Raw genomic sequence first — 18,745 nt, 5'->3', positions numbered from 1 at the left:
TTGAAAGTTTGATATTCGAATTTACCTCCTTAATATCAATGGTATAAAAAATAAAATTAAAAATTAAACAAGAAAGAAAATAATAAAAACAAAAACTATAGAGCCATAGTTTTGTTATCTTTCCCTTGATGCGCTGCCAAAAAACGTCTCCTTCACGTCATCACATGTAAATTGACAACTTCTTCCTTTCCTTTTATCTTCTTCTTCTTTGCTTTTTGTGTCGATTTAGAAAGAAGAATGTTTATCTACAATCTTTATATACACAATCACGTTACAAATTGTTACGCAACGATTTCTATTATATAAATAAATAAATGATAATTATATGTGTTGAATTGTCTTCATATGCTAATCAACTTATAGCTCGGGAAGACAATTAAAAGCTGTCCACATATATTGAATTATCAAAAACTATTAATTTCCTCGCCTCCTAGTAAGTTTCAAAATTTAAATTGTAGATTTTACTATATATTCCTCCGTTTGGGGTTTTTCAAAGCAATGTTTTAATCGAAGGCCACATTTTTTGTATCAACGAAATCCAATTTTTTTGTTCAATTGTATTATGACAGTGATGTTTTAATGAAATGTTTTTTCTTTGATAAAAAAATAAAAAAAATAAATCCCCACGAGGTAGTTTAGGAATGTCGACTCTTTGAAAAAAAATAGCTAGACCTCCGCCTGTGTTATAATACGAAAGTCACTCATCATTATATTTTTAGTCATGGCTTTTAGAATTTTCCAAAGTTTAGATTTTAATTTGGGATAATCCATGTGACCTTTACTATACAGATCATCAAACCTTGTCGTGCATAACTGATTGAGCTGAGAGAGACAAATGAGATTGACACAATTTTAGCAAATATCCATCGAAATTCGAAATCAAAGATGGATAGCTTTACAAGGGACTATAAATTAAAACCATTTTGTCCTGTTTAATTAATGATTAAGCGATCCACACAACCAGAATTAGCGGAACATGACAGGATGTTTGTTCTATTAATTCGGGGGTGGGTGTAGGGGATTTACTATGGACTGGCCCCCTTGTGATCTCCCCCACCACCCTGTAAATCTAAATTGGTCAAGAAAATGAAATTTTATTTTGCATACTCAAAACGTATCCTCCGGCTACAATTATAAATTATAAATTATGATCGTATAAAATAAAAGCACCAGCCAGTTTCTTAAGAACAGTCCCACATGATCACATTCCCACTCCCTCTCACCCAAAATTCTTCTCTCTCTTCCGCTTTTGGCAACAGAATTGTATTATTGTGAAGCCCTTCAGGCCTCCTCCTCATCAAGGTTTTGTTTGTTGAAGAAAGAAGAAAAGACTGTCATTTTTTCTCTTCTGGGTGTTTACGTCGTCTGCTCTGTGCTGAGATATTATTTTCTTTGAACCATTGGGTGGGGCAGTTGGAGGAAGAAAAACCCAATAAACAAAAGTCAGTCTTTATGTACCAAGTTAGTTTCTTTCTTACAATTCACGGGCTTTGTTTCATATGGTATTTCTTTATTGGTGTTAAATCTTCGAGTTTTGACTTATTTGGGTGTTTCTTTGTTGTTTTTTCATTTTCTTATATGACAATCAGGTGGTTGCTGGTGATTGTCCCATTCGGTACGCAATTTTATAACGCTGTGGATACGACCTTTTCTTCTCTCAATTTCTCTTTTGCGTTGCTTCTTTCTCATTTGGGCTGCTTTCTTCTCCTATAAAAGTGACAAAAAAATGGCGGAAAATCCAAAGTTGGTAAGCACTAGCTCTCTGCGCTTTCTTTATTTTTCATTTCCGTTTCTTTCTTGTAAATTGCTCCATTCAATTCTTGTAACTGTTCCATTGGGCTCTCTGAGTCCTCCGTAACTGTTCGGCATATGTTTTCAAATTTCCAGAACAATTTTGAATTACAGAGCCTCTGTTTCTGTATTGGGTTCTTGATTTTGTTCAGGATTCGGCTGCCACTGAAGAGGTTTATGGATTAGAAGAAAAAATGGGTACCCAGAAAATCTCAGTTTCCGATCATATAAACGGCTTTCATTACACAGCAGATAAGTCTGACAGCTTTGTCATTGATATGGAAAGCTTCTCCCATGGCACCGATAAAGATATTACTCCAAATTCTAGAGTCTCGGTACGTTCTTCCTCATTTATCTAATGGGATTCTTTTAATTTCTTTATTTTCTTAAGAGTTTGCGCCTTCTGCATTTCTTTTATTTCTTTTTGATTTCCTACATTCCATTAACATCATAAAAGTGACAATTTTTAATGGCTAATCTCTCAGTTACTCATGGTTTTCTTGAAATGGAAAACCAATATGTCTGAGATAACCTTATAATAATACCCCCTCCATTAAACTTTGCGGCCATTGTAATCGAATGTCTTTCTCAAGCAAGCATCATCATTGCAAGTTTGGTCTCTTTTAAATTTTCATTGCAACTCTGCTTTTACTCTTCTTTGTACTTATCTTTTTAAAGGTCCCCCCAAAAGAAAAGGTTAAATGGAAAATGATGGTGGTGAGTAATTGTTGACAATTTCTTTATGATGATGATAAAGATGCAGAGAAATCTTTCTCGGAAATGGTCTCAGCGTGATGTGGAGAAGAAGATAAATTACAACGCCATTTCAACTGATAGAGATGTTTTGGCTGGGGGAGCATCTTCACCGTTAGGTAATAATAGTTTAATTTCCTTCACCTATAACCATGAATTGTTTAATTTTTTTTATAGGTAATAAACTATCACAAGCTTGGTAAAAGATTGATAATTTTTGTGTGTGAGAGTGATTGCTCAATTGCCCTTCTGGGCTTGATGGTCCTGCAATCTATGAGACTCTGGAAACAAAATGCGAGACACTTGTGAAACCAATAAGAACAAAATGGAAATTTTGACCATACCTAAGCGTGTGCCACATTTGTTGTGATATATAATTGTTATCACCAACCTGTACCAGCCTCACATTGAGGTGGGTGACTCCCATACACTTGGCCTGCCTTATCATTCAAATATTCTTATTTATTTATATTAATAATATTTTTACTGTATCTGATGTGCTGATGTATGTGAGTGCCCTTGAGCATCTTCTTAAAGGGTGGTTAAGTTTTCTGACTGATTTGCTTAAAAAAATTCAAACTTGTTAGTTGGAAATTAGTTGGGATAAACATGAACCCACAGCCATAATTCAAAGTAGAACCCACTCTTATCACAAATTGCAGTTATGACAGTGAATACAACCAGTGCTGGGTCAACTAGATGATGCAGTTTGATGTTTTGTAAAAGTACAGATTACTGTATATCTTTTCCCTTTTGTTTTAATTCCTTGTTTAGGGCCTTAGGCAGTTATGAACCAGCATTATGGGAAATTTGGTGGTGAAAGTCTAGTTAGCTAACATATTATGTGTGCACAATTTGGTATGGAATTATTGAGTTGGAGCTGCTCTTGTAGGATCTAGCACGCCTAAGTCCCCACTGGCTATGGGGACCATAGATCATTCGAGCAACCCGCAAGTCCATCATCAAATCACCGTCACAGCAGCCAACATCGGCACCACCACCGATGGCAGATGTGTTGTCCGGAGAAATAGTTTCCGGCGCTCTTCATCTTGGGCCATCGACCCCAAGAGGGTTCTTTTCTTCTTTGCCACCATGTAAGTTTTCTAATCTCTCTCTAAATAGTCTATAGTTACAACTTACAACGGAAGCTTCCCCTCTTGGGCTCAATGACGCAAGTATGTTTTTGTGGTGACAGGTCAAGCATTGGAACAATCTTGTTGATATACTTCACCCTTTCAATTGCCAAGTACAATGCAGATGAAAACAGTCTAGATTGGCAGCAGTGACATAATGTGTGCACTTTGTAGTAGAATTTAAGATGGAAGACATGGGAAAGTAGCTACTCGAAAAAGCGGCTTCTTTCTAATGAGAGATTTGGGACAAGATTACACAACAGAAAGATGATGATTTAGTTCCAAGGATGGAAAAAGCTAACAACCTCCCACCACTCTTGTCTTCATACAGATACCAAACTTCTTTTTGCAGAATTTTAGAAGTGATGACAACGTCGTAATGCCTTGTGACAAGGAGAAGGAATCTTCCTTTATTTTTATTTTTAATGTAGATGGGTGAGATCAAAACACATGATGTGTTCTTTTGTAAAATATTGTTTCTCTACACAGCTTTAGTGGATGATAAGAAAGTCACTTTTTTGGCCTCCTCCTCATCCTTTTCCGTTCATTCCCCTCTGCCTTTTATTTTGCTTGCTCTTTTGGCAATCCAACTTCAACCGGCCCATTTTGTTTGTTGTGGCCTCCATTTGAGATTGCAAGCAATAGTAATAATATTAATAATCATCATAATTTAGTGGTTCACGCATGCGCACTTGAAACTTTTTCTTTAAGCAAGTGCTTTGCAGTCCAGGAGTGCATTGGGTTGTTGTGGAAGGCTCTTTCCCTAACATTGACATGAAAACCACACAAATAAGCCAAAAACAAGTCATGTCATGAGAACAACGGGAAGGGTCATCCATCCCAAAATCCACAGAATCAAGCATTGGGTTTGTGAAGTTGGCAATAAGTCTTATTTCCACACGCACCCTTTGAAATTGAAGTGTGAAGTTGGCAATACGTTTTTTTTAATTATAGTTGTTGATTTGTTGATCTGCCCTGCCGTGCCCCCCTGAAAGTCTATTTCTTTACCCGCCCTCATCTACCCCTAGGTAATAGGTAATTTCCCATCTTCCCATCCTCCTCTTTAAAGAGTTCGGTTTCTTTAGGCCATCTAGGAATGGTAGCAGTTACAGCTTTTATTGCTCCCCCTCTCTCTCCCTCATTCCAGTAAGTCAAGGATATATTAAACTACAAAATTATTTGTCATAGAAATGACATATTTAGAGGTTAATCTAGAATTTAAGAGATTGTGGTCACCCACCATTGGATATTAATCCAATGGTTCAAAATGATATATATAAATGCAATATGACATAAATGATTATTACCCGATTCAAGTCAACCGTTGAATTTACATCCAACGGTGAGTGACCATAAATCTCTTGGACTACAGGGGTCCAAGAGATCAGGACTGTCAAATATAATAACAAAACAAACCAACCCAAAAGGCATTCCATTGAAAAGGACATACTAATAAAACAATGGCACATTGGAAATCCAATGGTTTGCTAAGAGATTTAACGTTAGAAATTGGATGCTCAAGCCCACAAATAAAAAAACATTACATTCTTATGTACTAACTCAATCATGGTCCAAACATCCAGCCCAAATACAAAGCAAAACAGAGTCTTCCTCAGATATTACATTATCATGTAAATGTAATCATGGTTGAACCCAAACCTCACAAAAGAATAAACAAATAGAGTGGCATCTGGCTCTAACCTCCATCCAAAGGTGATGAAAGCCACAATGGGAAATATTTATTTATTTACTGCAAAATCATCAGGATACAATGCAAACGGTGACAAACAAACATGTACACTTTGAAACGACTTGTAGCATTCGCTTCAGACGCATATGTGCATGCTTGATTCAAATAAAAGAAAGGACTTCCTTGGTTTAATATGAGATAGCTCTCTCTACCATTTAGCATCAACTCTCCTCTATCATTAATAACGTTTTGATATTCTTGGCATTGAGCACTTGTGCTTCCGGTCATGATAAAGCCTCAGTACAACAGCAGCAGTTTCTTCAATTGCTTTGCCTGTTACCTCTGCAATCAACCAAATATGAGCAGGATGATTAACTCAAACAAATTGAAGCTTAAAAGAAACAGGCCAACAAGATCATACTAAAACCAAACTGATATGAGCACAGATGTGAAAAGTGCAATATTCTCACCAATTACTGGCCAGACAGGATTCTGTGCAAGAATCCTTCGAGCAAATTCCAGCTCCTGTCTCACATGATCCATCTCGGAATAGTTACTCTTCATTCCTTCACTAAATCCCAGAGTCTTAGCTCTTGCCCTTCTAATTGTTTGCAACACTAGAGGATTGATAGTGAGACCAAAAACCTTCTCTGGGTCAACCTCAAAAAGGGTCTTTGGCAATGGAACCCCCATCACAATAGGCACATTTGCCACTTTGTAACCTTTCTGCGCCAGATAAATCGACAGCGGGGTCTTCCCAGTACGAGAGACCCCAGCAAGTATAATGTCAGCCTTGTGCAAGTTCTGGGGCAATGCCCCATCATCTTGCTTGATAGTGAATTCAATGGCTTCAATCCTACGAAAGTAGTCGTCTGTAAGAGGAAAGCTCCTGCCAGGAGCCCCACGAGGAAGGCCAGAGGGTGACACGCCTAGATGGGTTGCTATGGCCTCTGTAATTGGACCCAACATATCTGTGGTTGGTATGCCCCAATGCTTACAGGCATGCCTAGCAGACTCAGCCATTGATGGGTCAGCTAATGTGTACACAAGCATGGCACCTTCTTTGGCTGCTTGCTTTACAATCTCCATTAACCGCTCTACTTCATCAATCTGACCAATTTCACATGACAATTTTGCATTAGATTCAGTACAAGGCAATAGCAAACATTAAAAACCAAAAAGCATTGAATTTTACCCCAGAAAACAAATGGGTATTGACAGCACAGCCCCGGTCGACCAAGCAATGCTCGAACTGGCCCAACGCCGCGTTCACGGAGTGCTCGACCGTCCACCCAGTTCCGTCAGAAACCATGTATATCGACTTCCCCGCCGTCATCTCCACGTCATCCTCGCCGTCGCTTCCTGTTGAAGTATCATCCTTGACGTCTAGCGAGACGCGCTCTCTCGGCTGCACCGGAGAATTCGGTTCCAGCAACTGGCTCCGCTGGCCCGCGCGGTCCAATTTCCGACCCGAGCGTATGGCCCGCGCCCTGGACCATCGAGTCAGTTGAGAGCTACCCTTGGGTTTTCCACCCTGCGGCTCGGAGGAGGAAGCGGAGGCGTTTGGAGGTTTGAGTATTGGTTGGTGATTTGCATAACTGGTTCTGGGTGCGAGACCGAGATTCGGAACGCTCAAGGTGGAAGAAGCAATCATTATTTTATTTTTATTTTATTATTTAATTCGTTCTCCATTTTGGATTTTTATTTTTGTTTGGGTGTGCGGGCCGTTGGGCCAACTGGGGTATAGTGAGCAGCTAATATGCTGCTGACGTGGTGGCTTGAGGCCCGGTATCGTGTATGGACTATAAAATAAATTATGTGATGATTGGGTCTCATTCAGCAGTCAGCTACTTTGGTTAACATGGATTTTTTTTCTTTTAACAATGCGATATTTGAAATTATTTTAATATTCGAGGAAGTGGATCTAACTCGAATGAATGAGTCGGACATATTACCTTAATTAATTGGTCTAACTCACATATCTCATGTGATATACCCATTTTTATTAAAGTTGATGATTTTATAATTGAAAAGCTGTAATAGTAGTGAGTTGTGTTGATGCCCAAAAATTAATAATCATTATTGGACCCAACTTAGAAGTGTGATGCCTTCGGTCTCGTGGCCCCTTCGACAAATGTAGGATAATTTGCAAGACAAAGAGTAACGGTAAGACCTCAGGTATTGACCAAAGGCTCTCCAATACTTAAGTTAGCTTAAGAACGGAATGAGTAATGAATTGGACGAAGTAAGACCTAAGTAGCCAAAATCATTGCTACATTGTTTCTTGGGACTTAATCCTTGTTTATAGAGGACCAAAGTGTTGAATCTTGAGTTATTATTTTAATGTGGGATTGTGGACATCGTCTGAGAGGCTGCCACCTGTCTTTACTCAACTGGTGTGGCAAGTGCCTTCTTGAGCCGGATCAGCAGGTTAGGTTATCAAAGATTAACTTACTGTTGATGGTTGTTTATGGGCCTCAGTGTCTGAATTGAGTTTCGTGGGCCTCTTTTGTGAGTCTTATGTTTTATGTGTCATGAAACTAGTGGCCGGTGAGACATGGTATAAACAAGTTGATAGATATTGGATTGGATGGAAAGTTTTGAAGTCCATGAGCTGATGCGCCTCTTATCTTTCATTGATTGGGTAATTAAAAGGAGAGGTTGTATTTCCACAAACAAATAATCATTAATATGTCTGTCCCAATGATAAGCCAAGGGTCACTCAGAAAGAGAGAGGGCAGAGGAAATTTGACGAGGAGCAGTGAAGAAGCTGCAACATGCAGAAGGAGGCAGGAAGAGTCCAATAATGCAGTAGGGCGAGCAATGGCAAACAAACATGACATTATAATAATGGGGGGCGGGTGAGGATGGGTCCCAGTCTCTCTCTGCACATGATGATGCCACGTGGCGGAAAGTCAACATCACATATCAGAATCTGAGACCCTAGGGTTGGGCGTGCCTCAAGAAGTCGTAATGATTGAAAGAAATGAAGCGAATCTTAGATAGTAAAATGCCTCCAACAACGACATGACGTTTGACCCTCCCATCCCACCTCTTGCTCACTCACTTTGATGTTGATCCCACTTGTCCACGTACAAACGATATCATGCACAGTTGCAAAGCAAACCTAAACACTACTGATCTGATATTTTGTGCAGCATCATCCACCGTCCTTGCACTGTTGGGTCAGTTGGAGGAGCCGAAAGGGCATTTCTTTTTTGGAAATTCGTATGTATTTATTGGGGAGAGAGAGAGAGAGAGAGAAACTGGGCATGCATATATATGTATTCTGTGTCCTTTTCGATCCATATATGTAATTAGGCACTGCACATGCATGGCCTTGCTCTGCCTGCCTGCATTCTAATTTGTATATATGTCGACGTTTAATAATGGTGAAATCACGCTTGTGACTCTAGATTCTGCCACGTTTCTGCCGACATGATCATCAGAGGTTAAATACAGTTGAACGGTTGGGTCCAGTTGATTCTACCTGTCTTGTTTGTTACACTTCCATCCCTTTTTTCTTCTCTTTTTAATCATACATTTTCTTTTTGAGAGAAGAGAGTTAGATATTTTTCTTATAATATATTAAATTTAACTATCCAATTGGTGTATATTCATCCATCCGTCCATCCATCCATCCACTCTCTCTCTCTCTCTCTCTCATCCATCCATCCACTCTCTCTCTCTCTCTCTCTCTCTCTCTCTCTCTCTCTCTCAATTGATTACTGGTTGTCCTCCCTCCAAGTCTCTCCTTCCACATCCCTTCCGTCTACATTTCCCTTTAAATCATGTCGGCGCTATAAATAGGTTTTCTTTCACTTTACCAAGGCGCTATAAATGGAAAATATCTTTAGAATACTCCAAAATCTCCATGTGATTATATGGTATGTTCCGTATATTAAATAAAATATCATTTTAATTTAATTTTGGAAATGGAATATATGTAATAAAGCAACTTTAAGATATGTTTCGTCACGCAAGGGTCACTTTCATCGACTAATTATAAGTTATATCAACCACAATTGTGTAGACAACTCTAAACCGTTGATTGAAACGCACTATATGATTTCATGAAACCACCTCATATTAGGTATATAAATGCATTGAGCACCATGGCTAATACTTCACCATTCTTAGTTTTTTGCACTCTTCCTTATTATAAGTGATCGACCTTCACAAAATCACACAACTCACTTCTTTTCCTTTTGAGATTTGTGTGTGCTAAATTATGTGGAGCTTTTGAAAAGGCCATAGATTTTCATATGTGTGTATTCACAGTTTAGGAGGTGTTGCTTCGGAATTACAGGTCAAACGTGGAACAATGTAGGACGTATTAGAGAATTGATTTTCGGTGATCATATAGCAATTTCGAAGCTCAAGTCAAGACCGGTTCTTGGTTCTCTAAAATAAGTAAGCAGTTTTCCATCATGATTTCAATATATTTGGCCTCATGTATGAAAATTTATCTTCTTTTTTTTTTTTTTTTGTCAATTTGTTGAAAAGATGTATAGAATCTTGTCGATTCGATTCTCAATTTTATTAGAAAAATGTGTTTATCCTCAATTTTATTGACAAGATAAATTCTATGCATCTTTTCAATAATTTGACAAAAACATAGGTGAATTGAATCCTAGCTTCTCAACATTCAATTTGAGGTTGCATTATTCTCTCTTGTCATGTATACTCACACAAAAACCTTCAGATAAGTATGTTTTATCTTAGTTTGATTAGAAATATATAAAAAGGTGTTCTTGTTATGTACTGATGAGGAACTAGAATCCTTTGTGCTATATGCATATTGTTAATACACTTTCTTAGCAACTAGATTATTAAAACGGATGACTGATTAATTAGATAAGTTGAGATGCGCCTTAATTGAATTAGATTATTAAGCTCCCGATCGTGACATGTGATCTTCACAAAAATTAGTTGAGAAATTGTGATCTAACTGTTAAGAATCCTCGTTTAATAAGGACCTTAACTAATTATTAAAGAATAATTCTTAGAGTTTTTAAATGCCGTAATAGAATAATTATTATCATGACTTGCTAATTAAATGAATTGTGAAACCAACATAACTTATGAATAACGAAGAGAACAAGTAGCTAGTTGACGATCATGCATTTAGATTTATTTGGTGTGGTTGAGAATCCAGGTTGTGACTTTGCATGAAAAAAAAAGAAAAAGAGGAGGGCCGACGTCCAACATATTTTATCTGATGCCACTATGAGCCGCGTGTTCTTCTCTTAGGCATGAATTCTCAATCCTCTTAGCAGCCTGTACAAAAGTAGTGAGGACGATTGATGGGATTTCCTCCTTATAAAAGCCAGCTCTTCCCAACTTAATTAATATTTAAAGTTTAATATATATATATATATATATAAGACCAACCACTAGCTCTTGCGTCTCTCTTTCTCTCAAAGCCAACGTCTGCATCAATTCGATCGTCTCCATCCTCCATACATGTAAGAAGAGCATCACATATATTTTGTTTTAATGCTATTTATGTGTTTTATCTTTCTTTGTAACAAGTTTGAGCTTATCTTTCTTGCTTGGATCTTTCACTGTCCTTGTACTCTTGCTTTTGGTATATAACCACTGTATTCAACATGTTTTTCATAGTCTTTATGTGATATATAATCTATCAAACAAGTGGGATGTCAACATCTCCCTGCACTAATATTGCCATGCAAGTCACCTCCATTTTATCTTTTAGCACACTACTAGGAAACCTCTTCAGGACACTATATAATATATATTAATGTTAGCCACAACCAAGGGGATTTGGTCACAGATCACGTGACTCTGGTCTAAGCACATAGTGTTGCTATTTTTTAACTTTGTCACTCGGAGATTAAAAAAAGAAGAAGGGCTTTTTGACTCTTGAATCTTGAGCTACAACGTTATGACTTGGAAGTTTGATTTTCTTTTTATGCAGGCAATTTCATATATATATCACGAAATCCGGTAGCTAGCTAGAGGTGGCGCACTGCTTATGGTAAAAGGAGGAATATTGATAGAGTCTTGAGATGTTATTGAAGGTTCCAGAACAGGTGCAGAATGGGGTTTGTAAACTCAAATTTTTTAGGATTTTGATGGTGCTTAAATGAGCTCTCATCCCGTCTTGATGATATATATAGTCTTGAAATACTAGTAGTCGATCTGGTTTTTCTCTTGTTTTGTCAGGCTTTATAGGATTAATTTCCTAGCAAGGTTCGCTAATAGCTAGTTTTCATCACACCAAGTGTTATTTTCCAAGGTTTCTATTGTTTTGTACTGCTTAATTAGAACCAGATATGGGCATATCCCTGCAGTGAGGGATAACAAGTATTATCTTGTGCAAATTATTTATGCCTCGCTTAAATATATGGGCCCAAGGAATGTGGTATTGTCGGTGATCGACACATTAGTACGACCACAATCTTGTTTTTTTCTATTCGGAAGGTATATTTGCGTTCAATTTTCTTTTAATATCGTTTCTGATGAGAAGATTGAAAATCCTAGGTCTGAGGAAAATCCACGCGACAGCTCCCTCTGGCTACAGCCTTTCATAAGGTAAGCTGAAATTCTTCATATTATTATCAAGGGACATGCTTAATTAATGGAAAATAGTGATTAAAACTTTAATTAACTACAATTTTTTTGTTTGTTTTTAAAATGCAGATATTAGTCAGTAATATTATTGCTGATATATGATTGTCCATAGGTCATAGTCGATAAAGTTGAAACACATGGTAATTTTAGGGTTCGTTTGATAACCATTTTAATTTCTCTAATTTAAAGAGGAATTAATTATAGAGAAGATAATTGAGAAAGGACCAAGTTTATTAAAATGAAATAGATAACTTCCATGTCTGGTGCCTATAGCAAAAAGACACGGATACAGAATTCTAGTGTAGACTCCAAAATTTAGAAAAGGAAACGCCATAACGTTTTCATCGACGACGAAGGGAACATAAGAAACAATAGAACGCGGCGTTGTCTCAATCTCTTTTCTCATTGTCTCCATCTCCAAAAACCCTCCACTTGTTAATTGCTATCCATCTTTCCCTTTTTAATCTCTTCCCGGCTCTCATAACATTCCCTTTCAATTCTTTCTCTCTCTCTCTCTCACTTTTGTCCATGTCTTTCAATTTCTAATCAGCATCATGGACTCGGACCCACCATTTCACAAGGCCTACAAGACCCTTTTAGACAAAACCGCGGACAAAGCCACCGCCACCATAATCAACAGCAACACCAACAACAAGGACCATGAGGAGATGCTGCAGCTTGTCATCGTCAAGGAATGCGACCTGCCGCTTATCGATCTGCGGCGGTTGGACCTCGGAGAAAGGGAAAGGGAAGAGTGCAAGTTAGAGATAGCTAGGGCTTCTCAAGAGTGGGGTTTCTTTCAGGTTGTGAACCATGGGGTTTCTGGTGGGCTGCTTCAGAAGATGAAGATTGAGCAAGAGAAGGTGTTCAAGCAGTCGTTTGATAAGAAGAGTCAGGAGGACAAGCACTTGAATTTCTCTGCGGGTAGTTACCGTTGGGGAACGCCTTCAGCCACATGCCTAAGACAATTGGCTTGGTCTGAAGCGTTTCACATTCCACTCAAAGATATTTCCACCTCATCAGCAGCTGGTCTCGATTATAATCTCAGGTATATGTAATTATTACTTACTAATTCACATAATTATATGTTAATTACTGTAATGCGTGCTTTTTACTTGTTAATTACAACCTCAAAACTACCGTAGGAAAATAGGAATCCACTAAAACCATAGGAACCAACGACCCAATAAACAATTGGATACTATACAGCTAGCTAGTAAGCTCTGAATCTCGAAGAGAAATTATTGTGTGATACTACAATACCGCCACTCTTAAGCGGTTGCGTATGTCAATATTTTGGCATCAGTAATTTATGTTGTGTTGTTGGTTTTTTGCACATTTAGTTACCGGTTGTCCATGGAAATTGGAAGAGTTGATGAAATAGACTGCTCAGTAGCTAAGCGTCAGCTTCTGCCTCACATGCAGTCGTTTAGGAACCACAAAATGAGTTGCAGAGATCTTGTGATCTCAGTACTTGCAATTTGCAGTGAAACGTCCTAGAGTGTGCAATGCATCATCTCATTTGTTCTAGATTGTAGGAACCATCAGGGACACTCTGCTAGAATTGCTTCGATCCTTGCTGTCATGGGACAAAATTACAGATAGCTATATAGCCTTGCTGTCCCAATTAGCTACCATACTTTTCCTTGTGTTGCAGAAATGTGCCAATTATTGAACTCACTCCTTGTGTTGTTGATTTGTGATATCAAATCCCTGTACGTAATGCATGCATGACCTCTCTCCCTCTCTCTGCCTCTCATTGTTTTTTCGTTTTCACCATCATCATACTCATTTATGCCACGTGGGCACTTGTGATTTTGGGTGTACAGCTCGACAATGGAACAGTTTGCTACAACAGTTTCAAGTCTGGCACTGAACTTGGCTGAAATTTTAGCTGAGAAATTGGGTCACAAGTCGACATTTTTCCAAGCAAATTGTTTGCCCAGCACGTGCTATCTCCGATTGAACCGATATCCACCATGCCCCATCCCTTCTGAGGTGTTTGGGTTGATGCCACACACTGATAGCGACTTCCTTACAATTTTGCATCAAGACCAGGTTGGAGGACTGCAGTTGGTCAAGGATGGGATATGGATCGCGGTTAAACCTAATCCTGCGGCCCTAATCATCAACATCGGAGATTTATTTCAGGTCCACTTTCAATTTAATTACTTATATTTTCGGTCTGACAACATAACACAAACATATATCAAGATTTCATTTCTTATGTAATATAATACAAGCCCGCTTGTGTCATTTTTCTCAATATAATTTATTTATTTTTTTGTCTAGGCATGGAGCAACAATGTGTACAAGAGTGTTCAACATCGAGTGGTCACGAATTTGGCAGTGGAACGATTCTCGACTGCATATTTCCTATGCCCTTCGTATGAGACTGTGATACAAAGCTGCCGTGAGCCATCGGTGTATAGAAAATTCAGCTTCGGGGAGTATAGGCGGCAAGTCCAAGAGGATGTTAAACTGCTGGGTTCCAAAATAGGTCTTCCTAGATTTGTTGTATAATTAATAATTAGGTAAGCCATTAGTACTAAACAGATGAGTTTTGCTAGTACATCATTAGTGTTATCTAAATATATTTTGGGTGAGGGCAATGGAAATTAAGCTTAATCTTATATTAGGCATGGAAATTAAGCTCGTTAATTAGTCAATTGTGATTGAGTACAGTGTAATTAGGGGTTCATAGTTTTTATTCTGGTTTTAATTAAGGGTGTTTGTTTTAAGTAAATAACAAGTTTTGTTTATCATCATTTTATTGTTTTTTATCCAATGACATCAACCTCAAGCATTGCTAAACCCTAAGCTATAGTACATGAAGAATTGATTATTGTTGATTGAGGTTGATTAACGAAATCTTAAGAAGAAAACAAGCATGTTGTAAAAGCCTTAACTCCCTCCAACTCCAAGTGAACTTTAGAAATGGTATTCCATCTTCTAAACCTTTATATTTTCAAAACTACAACTTTAATAATATTTTTTTAAAATATACATACAAACGATAAACTTTTTTTTATATAGAGGAATATATACAAGTGATATTAAGAGAAAGAGAACTAAACATAAAACCTCGGTAGGAAAGCTTTAAGAAATAGGTTTTTTTCTTCTTTTTTCTTAACATGTAGCTGCAATTAAACGGTAAACAACGTGCATCAATATAGTGTTAGTTGAATTGACCCAAGTTTTTGGTGTACTCCCAAGTGGTCCTGAGAGTTCAAACTCCTATGATACTCGTATGTGTAAATTTCCCCTCTTTCCCTTTCTAACTTTGGAAAAGAAAAAAGAAAAGAAAAGTTGAACAACATGTGTATTTGAAATTTTGAATGTCATTATTGCCAAAAACAAAAAGGAAAATAGACTCTCCAAAAAGAAAAGCAAAGTCGCGGTCAAACCGAGCCAACTCTCACACAGCGACACGTCGTTTACTCATCTATACAAAGATAAGTTTATGCAAATCCGACGGGTAATAGTTCTTGAAATGCAGATCTGTTGACCATCTTCATATATATAATTTTTTTTTTTTTTGTTTTGGTGGTTTTTGGTTGGTTTCCTCAAACACTTAAACGCAGAGTACCCTCCAATTCTCGGGAAACCATTTCAGAGAAATCTAGAGCTCCGTTGGTACAGCATGGCGCCACCGGCAGCGATTCGGTGGTTCGCGGTTGTTTCAGCTCTAATGCTGTGCCATCTCATCACTACGTCGACGGCCATCTACTGCGACGAGGATGACTGCTACGATCTCCTAGGGTCAGCTCCGCTCCTCTCCCTCATAATTTTCCCACTCCTTCCCAAATTACCCCTCTCTTGATCGCATATTTACTTAACATTTTCACCTGCTTCTCTAGGGTTACGCAGAGCGCGAATTCTTCGGAGATCAAGAAAGCTTATTACAAGCTCTCCTTGAAACAGTGAGTCTGCACCCTTTTTCACTTTGTAAATTACTCTGGAATTATTAAATCAAGATTTTATTATTTTTCTTTGACATGTTGGTGTTTGATTCTCAGTCACCCGGATAAAAATCCGGATCCGGAATCGAAAAAGCTGTTTGTTAAAGTTGCCAATGCTTATGAGGTACTTGGGGTCATGTAATTTTGTAGGAAATGATGCCAAATTTGGAAATTGATTCAAATGCAATTGCTATTTTAGACTTTCATTTGCTGTCATGTGCTAGTGATGATGGAGTTTAATTGTTAAATTGCAGATTCTGAAGGACGAGGCCACTCGGGAGCAGTATGATTACGCCATTGCACATCCGGAGGAGGTAAAATATATAAACTATTGAGTGAACATTGAATTAAAGGCTAAAAAGTAAATTGGAAACCTTTCTATCGATTTTCGTAGACTTAAGAATTGAGATTGCATGAAAGAAGAAAATTCTTGTAAGTATTATGCTGTGGTTTTCAATTTATATGGGTAATGTGAGCTTCTAGTTGTTAAGATTCCATATTCTTTGAGCTTAGATATTTGTGAAAGGTAATAAGGTTGCCGTGTTTTTTGCTTGTTAGGTATTTTACAATACAGCCCGCTACTATCAAGCATATTACGGTCACAAGACGGTGAGAGAATTTTCATTGTTCAAATCATAACTTAATATTCTGTCTGGTTCAGAAACAATTCTGCGAGTTGATAGGTTAAGCTCCAATTTCATGTATTTGTTTCTAAAACTGTTTGTGTGTCCGCATTCTAGGATCCTCGTGCTGTCCTGGTTGGCCTTCTTTTGATTCTTTCAGCATTTCAGTATCTAAATCAGTGGACAAGGTATAATCAGGTACTGTGGCAGATCAATATAATGTGTACATTACATTTATAAGAGTATCAAAGCAGTAATGTTTGAAATGCAGATGTCACTGTATGGCTTAAACAAGTTGCACAAAATGCCTTTGGTACACATGTCCTGACTGCCGACATCACTCCCAAATCTAGATTTTATTGTCTATCCTTATTGTATTCTTCGAGTGTACTATAGCTAATGCAATGGCAAATGTTTTTAGTATGATAAGGACGTGGATTCTTACAGGACTTGCTAATGCATATAATTCGTGACACTTTTGATGTTTCATGTCTCTGTAGGCTGTGGACATGGTCAAGAAGACTCCTGCTTACAAAAATAGACTACGGGCTTTGGAACTTGAGCGTAGTGGGGGGACTACAAATAAGAAGAAGAGTAACAAGCAGATGAACAAGTATGAATTCTTAGTCATTTTCAAAGAGAAATAATGAAATGCATGGTTGTAAAAAATTGATAATGTATCCATGAGGATTAATCAATTGTACATGGAATTGCATTCTATGATTCTGAATTTGTCGTTAAGAAAGGCGGATGTTGTTTTCATAGGAAAGTGGAGGAAGATCTCGGCAACGAACTCGAGTTGCAGATTCAAGGAGCTGAACAGCCCTCCATGTGGGATCTTCTTGTTGTCCGCTTCATACTCCTACCCTACACTATTGGCAAGGTATGCTGAAGTTTAACATAAGCAGTACTAACCAATAATGGCCATGGGTGTACTTTATGCTTGATATATTCCACTCCTTTTCTTGTCTACCTAGTAATGTATGGAATTGATGATTTTACGTTAACTATTACTGTAATGTTAACTCTTTTTTTTGTTGATCCAGCTATTATTATGGTGTGGCTGTTGGTTCTGGAGATACAAGGTGAAACAAGCGCCATATTCATGGGATGATGCCTCCTACCTGACACAGAGATCCCTTAATGCGCCTCTTGATGCATGGAGAAATCTCGGTATATAAGTTTAAATTTCAGTGTTTTTTTTTCCTTATATTGGCATTATGAATTTGGTCAAGGTTAATGGGGCTTGATATATGGATTTAACAGAGAAAGAGGGTCATTAACTTTCGATCCCATTAGATCACCGCGGGGTGAAGGGGGATGGATGTCTGAGCACCAACTATTTCATACTTTATTTGTTTTAAGCTTTAACCATTCACCATGAACCTACACAAAACCTTCCATACAAGATGCTGCAACCTCAGATCTTAATTGATAAAGTAATTATGGTTTTGAGTTGCAAGTTCCAGACTCTGCATGCTCTCCTATACTGTCACACACACCCTAGAGGTTCTTCATACTTATATTGTTTATTGGTTTGTTTTTCAGACGACTCAAGAAAGGAAGATCTTATTCATAAACGATTATGGGAAAAATCGAACTTGGAGAACTACCTTGCTGAGATGCGAAAAGAATCCAAGCGCAGAAGGTAGCAAATTTTGTTGCCCATGCTACCTCATGTTCTTGAAATACCGACAAGACACTTTTTGGTAAATTAGACCAATACATGGAAGAGTTAACCCATATTTTTGTTGAAATAGCGGAGTGGTGGATGGAAGGCAGGGTATTAGGACTGTAGTTGCAAATCGCTATATTAGCAAATTGTATTCTGTAGCCTTTACAGAGGGAAGTTATAAGGCGAAGTTGATATGGATTCTTTTGTTGGGATTCATTCAAGGATAATTTATATAACAAACACTACTACGTACGTATATGCGACTTTGAGGTAAAATCACCGTTGAACTCACGACTTTTTAATTCCCATTTGATGCTCATTGATTGTATATGGATTAATTATTTGTGTAATAGTTGGTGTTACAACAAACGTTCTTCGTGTGGCAATTCCGATTAGCTTGGAAGACACAGTAAGTTAAAAACAAAAAAAATGAAAGTATGCAATTCCCCTACTTCGCGGATGCTCAACTTGACATTGGGTATAGCCGCTCGAGTATACTACTTAAAAATGAAAAAACAAAA

General features: G+C 37.9%; 4 protein-coding genes across 5 annotated transcripts; 3 read left to right on the top strand and 1 right to left on the bottom strand.

The window, feature by feature from the left end:
• Positions 1 to 1,048: 1,048 nt before the first annotated feature.
• LOC117624808 lies at positions 1,049 to 4,302 on the top strand. 2 transcript variants are annotated; one of them, XM_034356266.1, is made up of 6 exons: positions 1,049 to 1,461; positions 1,590 to 1,747; positions 1,944 to 2,126; positions 2,549 to 2,663; positions 3,437 to 3,638; positions 3,740 to 4,302. In XM_034356266.1, exons 2-6 carry the CDS (start codon positions 1,727 to 1,729, stop codon positions 3,828 to 3,830), a joined length of 612 nt encoding a protein of 203 aa, XP_034212157.1. In that variant the 5' UTR covers positions 1,049 to 1,461; positions 1,590 to 1,726; the 3' UTR covers positions 3,831 to 4,302. The 2 variants fall into 2 exon arrangements, with proteins under 2 accessions (XP_034212157.1, XP_034212158.1); XM_034356267.1 differs by having other exon boundaries at positions 1,161 to 1,442.
• A 905-nt stretch (positions 4,303 to 5,207) lies between these two features.
• LOC117624713 (probable pyruvate, phosphate dikinase regulatory protein, chloroplastic) lies at positions 5,208 to 7,045 on the bottom strand. The gene is made up of 3 exons (XM_034356127.1): positions 6,563 to 7,045; positions 5,838 to 6,477; positions 5,208 to 5,709 (listed from the first exon to the last, which is right to left on the bottom strand). Exons 1-3 carry the CDS (start codon positions 7,019 to 7,021, stop codon positions 5,606 to 5,608), a joined length of 1,203 nt encoding a protein of 400 aa, XP_034212018.1. The 5' UTR covers positions 7,022 to 7,045; the 3' UTR covers positions 5,208 to 5,605.
• A 5,469-nt stretch (positions 7,046 to 12,514) lies between these two features.
• LOC117626218 (gibberellin 2-beta-dioxygenase 8) lies at positions 12,515 to 14,487 on the top strand. Its single transcript, XM_034357876.1, has 3 exons — positions 12,515 to 13,012; positions 13,794 to 14,115; positions 14,257 to 14,487. The coding sequence occupies exons 1-3, from the start codon at positions 12,519 to 12,521 to the stop codon at positions 14,485 to 14,487; spliced, it is 1,047 nt and encodes a 348-aa protein (XP_034213767.1). The 5' UTR covers positions 12,515 to 12,518.
• Positions 14,488 to 15,502: 1,015 nt separating this feature from the next.
• LOC117626638 (chaperone protein dnaJ 50) lies at positions 15,503 to 18,515 on the top strand. The gene is made up of 10 exons (XM_034358418.1): positions 15,503 to 15,726; positions 15,825 to 15,887; positions 15,984 to 16,050; positions 16,181 to 16,240; positions 16,485 to 16,535; positions 16,667 to 16,747; positions 17,050 to 17,162; positions 17,315 to 17,432; positions 17,596 to 17,722; positions 18,098 to 18,515. The coding sequence occupies exons 1-10, from the start codon at positions 15,608 to 15,610 to the stop codon at positions 18,199 to 18,201; spliced, it is 903 nt and encodes a 300-aa protein (XP_034214309.1). The 5' UTR covers positions 15,503 to 15,607; the 3' UTR covers positions 18,202 to 18,515.
• The last annotated feature ends 230 nt before the right edge of the window (positions 18,516 to 18,745 follow it).

The sequence above is a fragment of the Prunus dulcis genome, chromosome 4 (assembly GCF_902201215.1).
Source record: "Prunus dulcis chromosome 4, ALMONDv2, whole genome shotgun sequence".
Classification (NCBI taxonomy): Eukaryota; Viridiplantae; Streptophyta; class Magnoliopsida; order Rosales; family Rosaceae; genus Prunus; species Prunus dulcis.
The sequence above is the reverse complement of the archived record's forward strand: the minus strand, read 5'-3'. Positions and strand labels throughout refer to the sequence as shown.

Bases quoted from the DNA above. Each gene is read 5' to 3' on its own strand.
- LOC117624808 (XM_034356266.1), top strand. From the start codon at position 1,727: ATGGCGGAAAATCCAAAGTTG. The intron at 2,664-3,436 runs GTAATAATAGTT...CTGCTCTTGTAG, and splicing joins GGGAGCATCTTCACCGTTAG to GATCTAGCACGCCTAAGTCC. The intron at 3,639-3,739 runs GTAAGTTTTCTA...TTGTGGTGACAG, and splicing joins CTTTTCTTCTTTGCCACCAT to GTCAAGCATTGGAACAATCT.
- LOC117626638 (XM_034358418.1), top strand. From the start codon at position 15,608: ATGGCGCCACCGGCAGCGATTCGGTGGTTCGCGGTTGTTTCAGCTCTA. The intron at 15,727-15,824 runs GTCAGCTCCGCT...CTGCTTCTCTAG, and splicing joins GACTGCTACGATCTCCTAGG to GGTTACGCAGAGCGCGAATT. The intron at 17,433-17,595 runs GTATGCTGAAGT...TTGTTGATCCAG, and splicing joins TACCCTACACTATTGGCAAG to CTATTATTATGGTGTGGCTG.
- LOC117624713 (XM_034356127.1), bottom strand. From the start codon at position 7,021: ATGATTGCTTCTTCCACCTTGAGCGTTCCGAATCTCGGTCTCGCACCC. The intron at 6,478-6,562 runs GTAAAATTCAAT...GAAATTGGTCAG, and splicing joins ATACCCATTTGTTTTCTGGG to ATTGATGAAGTAGAGCGGTT. The intron at 5,710-5,837 runs GTGAGAATATTG...GGTTGATTGCAG, and splicing joins TCCTGTCTGGCCAGTAATTG to AGGTAACAGGCAAAGCAATT.
- LOC117626218 (XM_034357876.1), top strand. From the start codon at position 12,519: ATGGACTCGGACCCACCATTTCACAAGGCCTACAAGACCCTTTTAGAC. The intron at 13,013-13,793 runs GTATATGTAATT...TTGGGTGTACAG, and splicing joins GGTCTCGATTATAATCTCAG to CTCGACAATGGAACAGTTTG. The intron at 14,116-14,256 runs GTCCACTTTCAA...TTTTTTGTCTAG, and splicing joins ACATCGGAGATTTATTTCAG to GCATGGAGCAACAATGTGTA.